At 40.0% G+C, this 17,522-nt stretch overlaps 1 protein-coding gene across 1 annotated transcript in view; it reads right to left on the bottom strand.

Annotated features, from left to right (window-relative positions):
* BAIAP2L1 (BAR/IMD domain containing adaptor protein 2 like 1) overlaps positions 1-13,904 on the bottom strand; it is a 65,194-nt gene extending 51,290 nt beyond the window's left edge. Inside the window, exons 1-2 of the mRNA XM_065411984.1 lie at positions 13,854-13,904; positions 1,151-1,226 (exon numbers count right to left, since the gene is read on the bottom strand). Of these exons, the coding sequence (XP_065268056.1) occupies positions 1,151-1,226; positions 13,854-13,904 (127 nt within the window). The remainder of the gene's footprint in view (positions 1-1,150; positions 1,227-13,853) is intronic.
* Between the last annotated feature and the right edge of the window lie 3,618 nt (positions 13,905-17,522).

Genomic DNA, 17,522 nt, shown 5'->3' with positions numbered 1-17,522 from the left:
ACACATATTTTGTTAAAATGGACACTAGAAGAATTTGGCAGCAATAAGAGGTTTGAACTGCATTTTCGAAGTATTAGTGAGCAATACATAATGAATCAAAATAGCGAGTATGAAACCTTTTCAAAATGTTTAAGTATTGTTGTCATATATGGTACTGCCTTCATTCTATAAACTGCATAACCAATATAAAGCATTAGTTAATTGAATCTAAACAGACATTTTTGTAATAAGTCAATTTTCCTTGTATTTGTCTCCATCATGCTGTAATTTACTGTTTTGCAAAATATGCACTGGAGTTTGAGAGTGAAGAGATATCCCAGTGGCTCTTTGGTTGAAGATAAATACATTACCCTTGACATGTTCATGAAGTCTAGGACTGTGACAAAGGAGAATGACAAGCAATAGACACCTTCAGCCTCTTGAATCAGGTCATATTATTTAGGGGGTCCACATCTCTCTAATATGAAATTGTTCCATAGGTCCACGTAAAAGAAGGGGTCCCTCTAAGCAAACTCTGGGGGTCTAGAGCCCACTCCTGTAAATCAATTCTTATACAAATAGTGCCACTAAAGTCGATGGGTATATGTCACATGAGAAAAAGTTTGAGATTGGGTCCGAGGACACTAATTCACTTATTTCAATTTTAACTAGATTTAAAAAGTGACACTGTCTAATTTTTTTAAATCTAGTCCAATCCTGCAAACCTTACTCATGCAAGTAGTCCCACTGAACTCATGGGGCTATTTGCATGGGTAATGAATACTTATGTGAGTAAGAGTTGGCAGGAACAGGTCGTTTTTCCATGCATTTCTAAAGACACTTAAGATATTAAAACATCTAATTTTTTTAACCTTGATATTATTTTTACATTTCCACTAAGCTTGGACAATGAAAATTGATTAGTCAGTTTAATTTATTTTTCATGCAGTAGCACTATGGTAAAATGTTTGGGATGCAAACACTGCAGCTAAAATCTTATTTTCACTGATTTAAAGAAAAATACAAAACCTAAAATTAATAGAAATTATGATTTAACATGCAAAATTGAATTTAAACTTATATATAGCTTCTAATATCTTAAAACAGCATATACATTTAAAATAAAAAGTTATTAAATTGATAATTGGATTTAAAAATTAGGAAGACTTACCATTAACAGCTTTTTCATAATTTTTCCCCAGGTTTATTACATTCCGTAGCCCAGGATTGAACTGTTCCATAACATTCTGATGATCAGAAAAAAGCCACATTATAACAAAGAAAACTCAGTGCACGCAATAAGTACATGAAAAAGCTGATTGGAGTCGCCACAGCATAAGCCAGCACTTGTCTACATTGCAATTAAAAACCTGTGGCTGGCCCGTGTCAGCTGACTTGAGCTTGTGGGACTTGGGTTAGCGGGCTGTTCAACTGCAGGGTAGACATTCAGGCTTGGGCTGGAGTCCGAACTCTGGGACTCTGAGAGAAGAGCGTCACAGAATTTGGGCGCCAGCCAGAGCCTGAACATCTACACTGCAATTAAATAGCATCCCTGGCCCTGTGAGCCCAAGACAGCTGACGCAGGCCAGTTGTGGGTTTTTAATTGCAGTGTAGACATACAGGATTTTAATCTCAGATGCAAGGCACATATTGAAAATCTGCTATTGTGGATGTCTGACCTCCACAGTGAAATTTTTTTGGATGCTGGGCATTCAAGATTAGGATATCAGTGCAAAATTAACCTCTGGCCTAAGCAGTGCAACACTTCCAATTTCAATGGATTTGTGCTCACTTAAAACAGAGATGAATCTGACCTTTTCTCTAACCTTGGTAAGAGTGCTCATACATTCAAGACTAAAGTTTACACAGATCCTTCTTTAATGAGGGAGAGAGAAGGGAAATCCCTTTTCTCCACTACTACCTAAATACTTTAAGACAAAGAAAGACTACTGGCTACTATTCAGAATTTGGATATTCCTTCAAAAAGAAAAAATACTTTTGAGTTTTCTGACTAGACAGGTGACTTGGAGATGACTTAACACCTTCCAATCAAAAACAATACAGCGATGACCCTACTGAAAGGTTTTTTGTTTTGTTTTTTTGGTGAGTCACACAGCATGGCATTTTGAAAGAGTAGTTCACACATTCAATTTGAAAGCTCAATGTATTGTATGGTGTCAGCCCAATTTGAGCGATAATACTTCCACCCAAAAGTAAAATGAGAATTACTGGCTTCCTTCAACGCAAAACAAAAACAACAAAAAACCGACTACAGCTGCTTTTGAATGTTGTTACAATTATTTTGGCTGGAGCAACTAAGACTAGAAATCCAAAAACACATAGTATGGCTGCCTTCATAACCACCAAATTCTAATAACAGGTGAAGTGGCAGAGATTGTGAAACTGTCATTCACAATTCAGGAAAATAGCTGCATTGGTCCAATTTAGAAAAAAGTAACCATTCATTGAGATCCAGTTTTAAACACTCCAAATTTTAGAAATGCCTCCCCTGTCGAAAAGTGGAAGGAGAACAACAGCATTTTCCTTCAGACCAAGATATTCAAAAGTGCCCATTGATTTTTCGGTGCCAAAAGCTGAGACATATTGAAGAGGCCTGATTTTTCAGAACATCCATCCTTGGAAAATCTGGCCCTTTAAAGGTGTCTCAAATTGGGTAATAAAATGGATGCACCCAATATTACTAATTACTTTTGAAAAAGTTGTGTCTGGTGTTTAGCTACTTGGTAGGTTGCTTGAATGGTAGTCCAATGGATTTATGTGGTTGTGGTTTAACTGTAATTCAGATAGTTACCCCATTTATGTTTGAAAAGAAAAGGTAAAGAAGCAAAAGAGGAGTGGGTTGATCTTGCATTCCTTACTCATGCTAAACTTCCACTGATGTAAACAAGACTTATGCCTGAGCAAACAACACAGGACTGGTTATATTTATCATATTACTGGTCATTTTAAGCTAAGTAGTTTCAATATTATGACTCTGTTTTCCCCTTGTATGTCAAATACAATTCCCCATACATATACTTTTAAAGGAATTTCCTCTTGACATCCACAAATACTGAGCAATTAATCTTCACAATATATACTTTTATTTGAATATATATACACCTCTACCTCGATATAATGCTACCCGATATAACACAAAATTCTGATATAACACGGTAAAGCAGTGCTCCGGGGGGGGGGGGGGGGGAGGAGCGGGGCTGCGCACTCCGGCGTATCAAAGCAAGTTCGATATAACGCGGTTTCACCTATAACGCGGTAAAATTTTTTGGCTCCTGAGGACAGCGTTATATCGAGGTAGAGGTGTAATATATATATAAAATGCTAATTTTTGTGAATCACTGAGATTTTGCAATGTTTATAATTTCAAATTACCTCAAGCACTCTACAAGCACTTATTATGCCAAAGCAATGCTATAACTCAAATATCACATGTGAAGGAAAATGAAATGGAGAGAAATATAAAATTATATTGTATTAGTTCTGCACTATCAATTTTAAATTGAACGGTTTTAAAAATCTCCCATCTTTTTCAGATTTTTTCTCTCTGTGATGGCTTGTATAGGAAACCCAGCAGCTGGAAGGGGGAGGGAGGTGTCTTATACTCGCAACAAATACATTCTATTAATGATGTGTTTTGACATCAACTTATACATATGTTACTGAAAATTGTTCTGCAAGTCCATTATTTTTTGTTTAAAAGCAACCTTTTCATTTTCTGACATATTTCTGTAATGGTACATCAAATACAAAAAGAATAGAGACTTTTACAAAAATAAGTGTTACAGGTTCTGAGAGAACCTAGAAAAAAAGACCTACTAATAAACTCTGAAATCTGCCAAGTAAATCTACAAATCCGACAGTGCTACATTACAAACCACTAGAAACAAACAAGGATCATTACATATCTGAAAACTCACATAGTAATTGAACAAAGGAGTCTGACCTGAAACACTGGCATCTTTTTAGATGTTAGTCAAATAACTGTACTTTGAAACTCAAGGTGTTCAAAATAAACACTTTCTGTTTAACAGAAAGAACAGACAACAATGAAAAAGTTTTAATCTTTTGCATGCTGTACTGGTAATATACTGGCAAATGTATGTCTATTTAGTATATGCATAGACCAAGAGAATGTGATAAGAACATTTTAAAATTTAAAAAAAATTGGGAAGAAAAAAAACAAAAACAAAATTGTCTCTTAAGGCTATTCAGCACCATAAAGAAAAAAAGAAGCCTTTTTTACAAAGCATCAATCCACAATGAAATCTAGTCAATTTATAAAGTGAAGAATGAGTTAAAATCGGTTTCAAGTACCACCTCACTTGTGTTTTTATGGTCCTATTTTCCTTTTTCTAAAAAAAACCCATGCAGAGAACAGAAGAAACTAGATGACTGCACATGAGAAACAATTAAAGTGATTGATACACGAAATGATGTCAAACTGGAGAGAGAGAGAAAAAAACATTTCCCCTATATTGTTTTGTTATAATCTTGAGTGTTTCTTGTAACAGCGAGTAGATTATTTTCAAACTCACTCTTTTATACATTTAGTAGTCACAGATTCTACTAATAACATTTAAAATATATGTGACTGTTTATATTTTGTTGGAATGAGAAAATTATAGGGTTTAGATACTGCAGTGCTTACTCATGCACAGCTCTCACTGAAGGCACACTGTAATATAGCATCCTAAGGATGTGTATACAAATGTATAGCAGTGACTAATGTCATACTAAAGCCCTGTCAGACAAGTCTGTTTCGTAATAGTAAAAGAATTATAGCATGTTTCTGTTCACCCACTTGAAAACATTTTTCTTACAGAATTAGACTCCATCCATCAGTAATTCACCATGTTGACATCAGAACCAACAAGACTTAAATGGATATCTTCTGAACTTTTCCCTCTCTAGTAATGCAATATTTTATTTAACAAAGATGCACACATGTACACACATACACGAGCCACTGAATACATTTATTTTTCTCTTTAACATACCGACTTGGCCCAGGTAATCTCATTGCTAGGAAAACATAGCAAGGAAATGCTGATTACCCCCAATGCCTCACTTTGAGTGGGCAATGTAACCGCTTCCCTCCGGCAAGCGGTTGCTAGACACATGATCATGAAACCTACTTTTAGTACTGATAAAGTTCCCAGTTATTGCCACGACTCTGACCTTCCACTTCTGTGTAATGGTATTGAAAAGTTTGTGGCCTGCAACCGCAGTGCCATTAGTCCTTATACTTCTTTGATAACTTTCAATTTGGCTTTCAAACTGGGTAGACAAAGACTGTACTAGCTTCATTGTTCATCTCTTCCTAGAAACAGACAGAAGTCCAGGGCCATAGTATTTTTTTCCCATCCATAAGTAGATTTCAGTCCATTGACCATTAGATTTTGTTGACTCTCTGCAGACACTGGCAAGTATAGACAAGCTTATGATAGAAGAGTAAGTCCACTTAAGTATAGAGCGTTCTCAAGAAGAGTTCCGCTATATCACCCTTTCTGCTCACGGTATATATGAGGCTATGGGGAAAGCCTGAGAATTTGGCCTGCATTAATGAAAGACATGGATCTTTTCTCTAATAGACCCAGATGTGGCTGGAAGCCTTTGCACTGCCACAGCAGTTGACTGTTAGTAGAAGTGCCCCAGCCAGTCTCTAGATTTTAATGTTTGACATCCATGGAACAGTGCAAAGCTCATCTATTTTCCTCATGCTTTTGTCAAAGGGGATGGTTGGTGGGAATGTTCAGCATTACTTTGAGGGTTTGGAGGGAAGGAAACAAAGTCCACTTAAGTTTGTTATCTGACAGCAAATTATGCATTTTATTTTTAAAATGTCCTACTCCAAGATTATTAAACTCCACCCTTCAGACAATCTCAAAAAAAAAAGGCAACTGAATTTATTAAACAGGGTTTTCTTCTGTTCAGCAGTAGAGAAAAGCAGGATGAATCCTATCATTTTATGAAAACCTCAAGACAAGCAAAAGTCTGATCTGTTTATGCAACTTGATTTGTAAAGTAATGACACTTCTTGCCCCATCCCCAAAAAGTCCCACAAAAATGCAGAATATTTTTCAAAAAGAAAATGGCTTTATCTTGGAGTTATCTTTGAAGTTGACGGGAGCTGCAGGTGCTCAGCATTTCTCAGGGTCAGGCCCAAATTTTCTGATAAGTATTAGTATTTTACACATTGCTGAGATATTTCATATTTTTAAAAAGTGATTGCTTTGTTTTTGTTGAACTCTAGAAGTAGCAGAAAAGTCACCCAGGGATAAAACACTGGATTTAAAAAATAATTGGCAGAACATGCTTTTTTTTAAAATAACATCCCAGTGTTTTATAACTTCTGCTATTTATAATTTATTGAAAGAAACAATAACCCAAGAGAACTTTTACTAATATGAATTATTTGTATTACAACAGTGTGTCTAGAGGTCCCAGCTGAACCAGGAACCCATTGTTTGAAGCATTATACAAACACACAAAAAGAAATGGTCCCTGCCTTGAAGAGCATCATCCAAATAGACAAGACCACACAATGCCTTAGGGCTTGTCTTCACGTACTGTGCCGCTGTAGTGCTTTAGTGAAGACACTACTATGCCGATGGGAGCGCTTCTCCTGTTGGTACAGTTAATCCACCTGTCATAAACAGATAGTTAAGGGTTAATGCCTCTTTTACCTGTAAAGGGTTAAGAAGTTCACCTAGCCTAGCTGACACCTGACCAGAGGAACCAATGGGAGGACCAGATGGTTCAAAGGGAAGGAGGAAAGTTCCCTTTGTCTGAAGAGTTTCACTTTGGACCGGAGTGGGAAAGCTCCAGAATTCAGCCTCTTATTAAGTAGTGAGTATTAGTGAAGGAAATAGGTTTATGTTTATTTCTTTGTAACCTGTCTTGTGCAATTAGAGGAATAGTCAAATTGGGTATTTTGGGTATTTTTTTGTGTGTAACTAAGGGTTTGCCCAGGGGAACATCCTCTGTGTTTGGAATCTGTTGTCTGTGAGAGTAGCTGGTATGCTAATCTCTCCCAGAGGGTTTTCTTTTACCTTTCCTTTCTTTAATTAAAAGCTTTTTTCTTAATACCGGATTGATTTTTCCTTGTTTTTAGATCCAAGGGGGTTGGATCTGGATCCACCAGGAGTTGGTGGAAGAAAGGAGGGGGGATGGTTAATTTCTCCTTGTTCTAAGATCCAAGGGGTTTGGATCTGTATTCACCAGGGAATTGGTGAAGAGTCTCCCAAGGCTACCCAGGGAAGGGAATTAGCACTTTGGGAGTGGTGGCAGCGGACCAGATCTAAGCTGGTAGTTAAGCTTAGAAGTTTCATGCAGGCCCCCACATTTGTACCCTAAAGTTCAGAGTGGGGAAGCAGCCTTGACACCACCTCTGTGAGGGGCAGTAGCTATGTCGATGGGAGAAGCTCTCCTGTTGGCACAATGCTGTCTGGACCAGGGGTTAGGTCAGTATAACTACATCGCTCGGGGTATGGATTTTTCACACCCCTGAGCAACGTAGTTATATCAATATGTTTGTAGTGTAGATGTGGCCTTAGTTTTCACCAGCGTGAGTGTAAATTCTAATGTGCACCAGCGTGTCATGAACTAACTGGCTTATGTGGACCCTCTGGCATGCACTAAAAGTCCCCCAATGAAATGGGACTACATTTCACATGCAAACAGTACTACATTAATGCGCACGATAGATCTTTTAGTACTTGCTCCATGGGCCAGTGAGCGTGCAACAAGCACAAAGGATGGGAAAGGAAACAAATGAAGTGACAAAACCCAAGTCTCCTACGTGTTAGTCCAGTGCCTTATGCTCTGGTACCACAGTGCCTCTTATCTATTCATAAAAATAGATAACTAGAAGAGAACAATAGGCATATAATCATCTCATACAGCTTTCTGATCTTTAGGATGAATGGAAATTAAGAGGAGACACCTATTCAAAACAGACATCAGGAAACGTCTTTTTATGCAAAGTACAATAAAAAGGCAAAATGACCTGCCATGAATGAGTTTGAGAGAAATATACTGTGGTCATTCATTAAACAATTATATGGAGTTGTACTAGAGTCCACTGCTGGGCGCCTTCAACTCCTATTGAAGTTAATGGGAGTTGAATGTGCTTAGCACTCTCCAGAATTAAAAAGGAACCAACCTTGCATTTCCACATGTTCTCTCTCTCTGTAATATAAACACACACACACACACACACACACACACACTCCTCAATTCCTGCTACTATTATAAACAGTTTTAACCTTCAAAACAAATGAGACCCATTGTAGGAGTTCTTTCCTGTAAATGCTCAGCTTTGCTTTTTATTTTGAGATACACCTATGCAAAACAATAGCTCAGCAGGTATGAACACAGCTAAACAATACCAAGAGTCCCTGTAGCTTCAGGTTTACATCCTGCTGACACTTTAACCAAAAAAATTGATAGATTACTAAATATACAGCATGTGTGTTTGTGTATAAACCTTACTATTCATATTATTACAGTGTTAGATATTCAGTCATAGCAAGACTGAGCCATACTTAGTAGTTATTAATTAAAATTTTATATTGGACTGATTACATGTGCTATTTCATATTTAAAATAACTGCAAATTACATTTAGAAGAATCCTTTAATATAACAATTTTATGTTTGGAAATCCCCTTGAGATTTCTTTAATTGACTCAAATAGGAGTCAGATATAAACATACATAGAACAAATCGTATTGTACTGTGCTTAAAACTTTTTTTTTTTTTTTTGCATGATCATACTACGTCTCTATAACAAATAAAATTAGGGCCTCATTCTCCCCCTCCTCATTAAGAGTCACATCCTGTTCCACTGAAGGCAATGGGAGCTTTACCACTGATGTCAATGGGTGCAGAGGCAGAATCAAGTCCTAAACCCATTTTATACTGGTGTAATTCCACGGCAATCAACAGAATTACAGTGATGTAAAACAAGATTAACAAAGTGAAAAAATTAAGATCCAAGTGTTTTCAAACCAGGTGAGATCTTATGACTGATTATCAGTCAGCTTGCCAAACATTTACTATTGAAAGGAGAAACACATTAAAGCGTCATCCATCAGTATGTTTCAAATATAAATTCTTTTTCAAGAGGTTATGAACATGTGACCCAGGATGAAATCTAGGTCCAAATGAAGCATTAAGTTGGCACAACTCTATTGTGGTCAATACAGAATCATATTTTACACTTAGGTGGAATTTAGCTCTTGGCACTCCAGATCTCAACCCGGTAGTGTCTTTTACATTTTTAAATAAATTTTTCAAATAAATTTTCTTTAGGTTTCAGTAGTACAAGACAATTGTTTTGAAGAAACCCATTTAAGGTTCTTAAATTGATTTTAATTTGTTTTTAAAATGAATGTGGCAGGCAGTCCATAATCTAATCACTGGTCAGGGCCGGCTCCAGCGTTTTTGCCACCCCAAGCAGCGAAAAAGAAAAAAAAAGCCATGATCGGCGGCACTTTGGCGGTAGCTGCTTCATTCTTCGGCGGCAATTCGGCAGCAGGTCCTTCCCTCCGAGAGGGGCCGCCCCATTGGCCGCCCCAAGCACCTGCTTGCTACGCTGGTGCCTGGAGCTGGCCCTGCCACCGGTCCCTTTTTCTTTTAAAGGAATTTAAAATAACTATTGTCAAGATTCTTAACTATGCATATATAATTACATATTTACATGAGAAACCGTTATTGTCTACCAAGAAAGTATTATTTAATAATTCCATACATTACCAGAAGAACCTAACACTTCCTGGAGTAAACGGGATATTTTAAAAACTGTCTAAATATGCACTTAGAATGATTGCTAGGTTATATACAGTTTAAAATCTAGGCTTAACAACAAACACCATTGAACTATAAGGGCTATCACCCCATCAAGAGTTCTGGAAACCTCATAAGCCACAAGAGCACAGCACGAGTGTCTTGTGCAGTCACTAGAACATAGAAATGGAATTATAGCTTTCTAATTCAATGCTTTCTTGGTTATCATTTTGCATAGTATGCGATCAGATGATTCACTGGCAGTTTTTCTCTATACTGCTGCTAGCATGAAGTCACATTGGCTGTAGTGGCCTTCCAACAAGTGAATGGCCTAGCAGTCTACCTGGGGTCACAAAATATCTACTCTCACTGCAGAGCCTCCTGATTCATAGGTGCAACATCACTCCAGTAAATTATTAGGGTTGTGTGCTATGAGGAAGGTTGTGGCTGCCTTTAAATTATGATCTTCCACACCCTCAAGTTTCATCCTGCATGTGCCATTGTATCATATACTCAAAAGCTATGTAATACCTAAAGAATAAGAGGGCAAGATTAAGTGTCAGTCTTAACTCTGAAATTCTTTGCTTTTGTTGACTTGTGGCTTTAGGGTGGCTGTAATAACAATGTTGATGAGTTGTGGAATGTTCACTTTTTCTTTTTATATTGTTAAATTAACACACAAATGATACCCCAAAGAAACATGAATTTACAGTCTACCTTGTCGACTGATCTTTTAGCTAATCTGATTATTTGTGTAAATATGTGTAAGAACTTCATACAGAGTGAGTAAATATGTATTTAAAGGGCATCCAATAGCATGGATAGTACTATTAATACACTACAAGGGAGGCAAGGTGGGAAACAGACAAGCAAGAGAACCTTTAATTTTCCTTTTCCAATATCTTTCAGTTCCCCTTCAAGCTATGATTTTTTTAAGGGTGAAAGCCTATCACTGGTCCTGCAAGCCCTGTGTCCCACCATTTCTCAGTTCCTGTAATCCTGTCACAATCCAGCATTTGTAACATTACAATTAACTTTCAGAGCTTCCTCCTGCAAACTTACTCAAGAAAATGATCCTATTAGCAATAGGCATACTTGTGGGTGTGAGTAAAGGGTTTGCTGATTTAGGGCCTTTATTGGTAACTGTGATGTCACAAATATTAGATTATGTAAAAGACATGACAAGATAGAGTGTAGAGGAGGGAGCTTTTATTTATACACAAAGAACCTGATCTTCCTTCCAATAAAGTCAATGGTAATTTTGCCCAAATTTGGTATTTTTAAGCCCCCTAGTCATAGGTGCTGGAATTAGGGGTTTTGGGGATCCGGTAGGCCCCTCCCCCCCCCGGCTTGAAGTGGTTTCCATCATAAACAAGGTTTACAGTTTGGTACAATGGGTCCCAGCACCCCCACTATACAAATTGTTCCAGCACTCCTGCCCCTAGTGATCAAACAGAAAACACAACATGATGCCAACACAACTGGACTAATTGCAAGAATAAAAGGTTGTAGGATCAGTGTGAGAGTAACAAAACAAATGGGGGGGGGGGGGAAACCTTACAGAAACAGTTTGAGGGATTATAAACAGTCAATTTTTAAAATTTTGTTTTATGAAAACATACCTTGACAATGTCATTATTAATTATTATTATTATTATGTATTCTCTTGTATGAAAAAAGACTAGAAATCCTTCATTTGGGCTCAAAACTGCAAATGCACATATGTAACTTGATTCACAAGTGTTTTTTGCAAGTCTGAGCACTTTGTCTGGTAAAAGATAGTATGCAAAACTAAGATTATGGGCCAAATACTGCACTCATCTCTCAGCCAAAACTCTGATTTTAAAGAGAGTTTTTCATGAGTAAGGATTACAGGATTTGACTTAGTATGATTAAATTCAGTGTGTTTAAATAGAGACACATGCAGAAATTGTAAGTATAAAGACTTTTAATATAGGTAGTTGTTGGGTTTGGAGAAGACCGAGTTTCAAAATAAGTATGTACAGGTAATGTAGAGAAACAAAACATTCTGCAACTAGCAAAACACAGGTGTGTGTGATTTTTTTTTTAATTATTAGAATTGGACTGTCACTCATAGTTCATATACTTCTACATGAGGCTCATTTGTGGTTGTGTGTACATATTTTCACAAAATGGATTTTGAATCCTATAGATGTTGATTTATTACAAGCTTTAGCTTATGATGTAAGTTAAAATTTAAAAAACTTTTTAAAGAAAAATTTCACACCCCATACATGAACTTACACATAACTAATCAGCATCCAGACGTACAGTTAAGTATGTCCCCATTTATGAAATCAGATCCACAAAGGTGGACTCCTCTGCTGATTTGTAGCCTGGCTGGGGCTCAGGATCACCGCATGAGTGGACCCGTGTGAATCCGATTGCCAGACTGGGGCCCATGCCAATAACTTTACTCAAGTGCTTAAACATTTTTAGGCTCCAGCCCGGAGTGAGAATCACTGTTCATAAAACACCAGCAGTATAATACCCTATTATCAAAATGGGCTATATGAATTACTGGTCATTTAAAGTTATTGATTCTGCAAAAGAAAAAAATAAATCTTGAACTCTTTAGGGCAAAAGAGCTTTAACGCACTGTGGATTATATTGCAATAGAGTGTTATGTGCATAAGCATACATATAAACAGACTTGCCACAAATTGGGTTAACAGTTGTCATATTGGGGTATGTATACCCCACAACCATTAACTTTTCATGGATTTATCACACAAAAAAACAAAAGCAAAACCCAAAACAATGCAAGAGTCATAAGCTTAGCTGAAAAAAGTGAACACTCATGGCACAAAATATTTTAATTAATGCTCTACTGTTTTCCATGTGAAACTACAAGCAGTTAAACTAATATCCTTAATGATACCATAAAAGTTTTTTGAATTTTTTTGTTTTATTTAACCCTTCTCCCCCCATACACACACACACACACACACACATTCTTCTGTAGTGGGGCATGTGTAAACATATCCTGGAGAAAACTTGCTTAGTAGCAGCCTGATCAAGGTAAAAGACCCTGACAGTTTGGGAGTAGTATATAGAGGACTATATTATCATTATCCTGGGTATGCTGAGTTCTCCTATATTGTTTAGAAAGGAAGAATAATGCAAGTATGCTATACATCAGTGGCTCTCAACCTTTCCAGACTACTGTACCCCTTTCAGGAGTCTGACTTGTCTTGTGTACAGTGTACCTCTAAGTTTCACTTCACTTAAAAACTATTTGCTTACAAAATCAGACACAAAAATACAAAAGTGTCGCAGCACACTATCACTGAAAAATTGCGTACTTTGTCATTTTTACCATAGAATTATAAAATAAATTGATTGGAATATAAATATTGTACTCGCAATTCAGTGTATAGTAGGAGTATATAGTGCAGTATAAACCCATCATTGTCTGTATGCAATTTTAGTTTGTACTGACTCTGCTAGTGCTTTTTATGTAGTCTGTTGTAAAGCTAGGCAAATATCTAGATTGAGTGGATGTATCCCCTGGAAGACTTCTACAGTACCCCCAGGGGTAAGTGTACCCCTGATTGAGAACCAGTCAGCTTTATATTGACGTGTGTTTCTGAAGAGTGACCTTTACTGTGCCAGCTGCCCTCTCCCCCGAGGGAGGAGGGGTGCGTGTGTGCCCACGCAGGGGTGCCCCAGCTGCCCTCTCCCCCGAGGGAGGAGGGGTGCGTGTGTGCCCACGCAGGGGTGCCCCAGCTGCCCTCTCCCCCGAGGGAGGAGGGGTGCGTGTGTGCCGACGCAGGGGTGCCCCAGCTGCCCTCTCCCCCGAGGGAGGAGGGGTACCTGTGTGCCCATGCAGGGGTGCCCCAGCTGCCCTCTCCCCCGAGGGAGGAGGGGTACCTGTGTGCCCACCCAGGGGTGCCCCAGCTGCCCTCTCCCCCGAGGGAGGAGGGGTACCTGTGTGCCCACCCAGGGGTGCCCCAGCTGCCCGAGGAGGGGATTGCCCCTTGGACTGGGTTATGTCGCTGACTCCCTGAGCGCCCCCTTTCGCCGCGGCCCGGCCCTACTCACCTTGTAGGTGCTCTCTGTCAGCTTGTTCACCTCTTCGGGATCCCGAGACATCGTGGACACGGCGGCCGCGCCTCAGGCAGGAGAGAAGGGGTCACGGCGGCGGCGGCTCCGGAGAAGCCGGCAGAGAGGCCGAGGGGGCCGGCGGGAAAAAACTTTCTCCTCGGGGAGCTGCTCCGCTGCCCCTCACGCGGGGCCCCGCTCTCCGCCCGGCCGCCGCCCCAGAAAAGTCCCGGCAGAGACGGCTCCGCTGCCACCTTCGCCCAAACTGTCAAACTTGTGGAGCCAGCCAGCCCAGCCCGGAGGCGCTCCCGGGGCGGAGCCTGCGAGGTGGGGCCGTCTGACGCGGCAGGGCCTGCTGGCCGGGCGGGGCGAGGCCTCCCGGGAGCGGGGGTGGGTAGGGCAGGCGGCTCCACTCTCTTACCTGAGCAGCAGCCCATCCCCTCCCCTCCCCTCCCCTCATGCTCGGCCCCGGGGAGCTTCGAGCTGCTCTATGGCGCGGTGACAGGGTGTCGTGTGACATGGCACCACCACAGCGAAGGGCTACGAACAGCTCTGCCAGGCGAGCTCCCCTCGGGGCACACAACACGTCAAGGCCACTCAGAGGTGGTGCCATGGGCCTTCTGGCTGGGTGTGGCTATGTGCCCCGTCGCTGCAGTATTTGAGCACCTCAGGAAGGTTAATGGCCTTATCCTCACAGCACTTAGGAGGTAGGGAAGGGTTTTACTGCCTCCCCCCACCTGTGGTATTGAGGCACAAAGAGAGTGAGTTGCTTGCCCCATAGTCACCCAGGCCTGGCATTAAACCCAGATCTCCTGAGTCCCAGTCCTGTGCCTTACCAACAGGGACCCCCCCCCCCATGTCCCTGAGACCTGAGTTAAGTTTAGGGCTGTGCAAAGACTGCAGTGGTACATGATACCCTCCTCCACCCATAGCTAAGGAAAATTGGCAGCAATAAAGGGAGCTTTTTCAAAACAGAAAGAAGATGAAAGGGGTGAGAGGGTTGGGGGTTTATTGCAGAAGCTTTCTGCAGAGTGGATGGGATTAAGACACTGGCATCTACTTTAGGCACATTTCTTCTTTAAACAGCTACGCCTCACTCTCCACAATGACGTTATTCGAGGGCTAACTTGAGGGAAGAAGGTTTGGAACAGTCTACAAATATTTACAGTGTGTAAACATCAAGGATGGAGAAGAATATTAGAATCATAAAAAGTAATTGGAAGTTGTGAGATGAAATTCAGATTAGGGTAGTACCAGGAAAATCTTCCTGATAGAGCAATGTAAACTCCCTCACAAGAGAAGTGACATAAACCCCATAGCCTTGGACATTTAAAACTATGAATTTTGGTGGGGCTCATTGGTCTCAAGAGTGATTTTCATGTCCCTGAAGCTTGCTCAGACCCTTCTATAGTAGTTTAGACTGCAGACTCAGTCTCATTCCAAGCCTCTCTTCCTAAAAATGACTTTCTAAAAATGATGTTCCGAATTAGAGTTTGTTTTCAAGCTTAACAGCTTGTTTTAATTAAGAAAAACTTGTTAATTTCCCCCCATCTCTCTCTCTTTAAATGTTGGGCTTCCCCATCCGGTATTGTCTCCTTGTTTTTCATGCCATCTTGTTGCTGTGGTGAGATCACAAGAGGCAAACAACAAGAATTGGACTTCGAACAGAAAGGCAAATGGACTCTGATGTGGGAGAAGACTGTTATCAGGTTTCAGGAGTTGTAAAACAAATTGTTCTCAAGGTGTTTATGCCTTTAATTCTTTAATTCTTCCTGCTCGGAAACAGTGAGCTGTGAGAGCATTATCATGAATACAGCTAACATGGCATGCACAGAAGCAGGTTTATGGGGCATTTCCCACCCTTCCAAGCAAAGTCTTCTCAAGCCTCCGGAATTTATTGTATTGATAGCATTTCTGGAACATACAGTTTACAGTACTGTCCTGATAACTGTTCTTAATAATTTTGGGTCCAATTCTGCAACCTTTACTCACACTGAGTGGTACAAGCAGTATGTACAAGAAGTTCAATTAAAGTAACCTAATGCGGCTATTTGTGTGAATAAGGGTGACGAATCAGACCATTTATTTCTATACCTTTTTATAACATCTTTCAGCCTGCTGGATTTCAAAATGCTTTGCAACTGGAGAACCACATTCTATCTAACTGCTCCATGGGTGTTCAAAGCAGGTGCACGGATGAAAGGGTGCAGAGAAGCCCCCCACCTTGCATCCTGGCACAGCCGCCAGGGGGTGCAAGTCACCGCAAAGGAGATGGAAATGAGGCCATGGTTCCCTTTCCTCATATTGCATCAGCCATTGGAACTGGTACGTACGTGGGAGGAAATATGCTGTACCCCTAAAAGAGTGTAGCAGTGATTCCACTATCCTTGTACACTGTGGAGCTCCAGGAGGCTCTCTACAGTCAAAGTGAGTCTGTACCTAATTAGAATCATAGCATGAGAGAGCCCTGATATATAAATTAGCTGTACATGTAGGTCCTGATTCTCATTTACATTTAAGGCCCCTTTACACCACTCTGGCAGAATCTGGCTCACAGGGTTTACTTCATGTACTACTCAAGTGCAACCACTTTTAGGTTACAGCTACACTCCAGCAGCAGATATGATTTGCAGGTCATGTAGATATACCCATACTAGCTGTAATCTAGCCAGCTTGCTAAAAATAGAAGTGAGGATGGGCAGGTGTGGGCTTCAGCATTGGTTGCACAAGTGAGCAAATACTAGGGGGGATCAAGCAAGCAGACTTCTGCAGCCCTTGCTGAAGCCCAAACTCATGTCTATTTTTAGCAAGCTAGCAGATTACAGCTAGCAAAAGTACATCTAGCTGCAAATCACAGCTAGGGCTGCAGTGTAGATGTACCCTTGGGGTGATAGACAGCAATAACATACAGCCACACTACACAACAGCTTAAGGCATGAAGTATAGAATACCATGTCCAACCCCCCAGCAACCCCCCCCCAACCTTGTAGGAGGGATTTAGATTGGCTGTATTATAATAATAACATGACTTTATTTATATATGTTTACATTCAGTATGGGCTTTTAAAATTTTATGATTCTCAGCACAACCTCATTACATTCACTGGAGGATGAAGAAGGCATTGCTATCTAGGACCAGAGCGATCAATTCTGGAAAGGCTTCTCTTGTGATCCTTGTGCTTACCCTCAACATTCACCAGTAGGTTGCATTGTTGTCCACTGATAAAAATGTCTGCATGTAACAGAGAATAAAGGGATGGTTTTGGGCAGCTGCATCCAAACTTCAGATGGCTCACTTGCTACTGAAATACTGTATCCACAGAACAGGTATAGCTTGAGCAGCAATTGTGAAAGCTTCATTGAGAATTTGTCAGCTTGTCACCGTTTTTTAAGTGTAAGGGGGAAGTGTTAGAATTCATGTCTATTGAAAAAAAATTGAATTTATCCTATTAAGCAAATATATGGAATTCCTAAAAATTAATTAAATTGAATACTTACTTTTTTGAAAATGTCCTACATGTCATTGACAAACAAATATACCTTTAAAAACTATTTAAGCATATTGTGATCCATTCATTTCAGCTCATCATTAAATCTTCAACATGTGTTTTACACAGATAAATACAACTGTTAGTAATTACACAAATTACTGTTAAGCAGTAATGGCAT

Source organism: Emys orbicularis, chromosome 10 (assembly GCF_028017835.1).
Source record: "Emys orbicularis isolate rEmyOrb1 chromosome 10, rEmyOrb1.hap1, whole genome shotgun sequence".
Classification (NCBI taxonomy): Eukaryota; Metazoa; Chordata; order Testudines; family Emydidae; genus Emys; species Emys orbicularis.
Note: the sequence above shows the minus strand (reverse complement) of the source record. Positions and strands in the feature narration are given on the sequence as shown.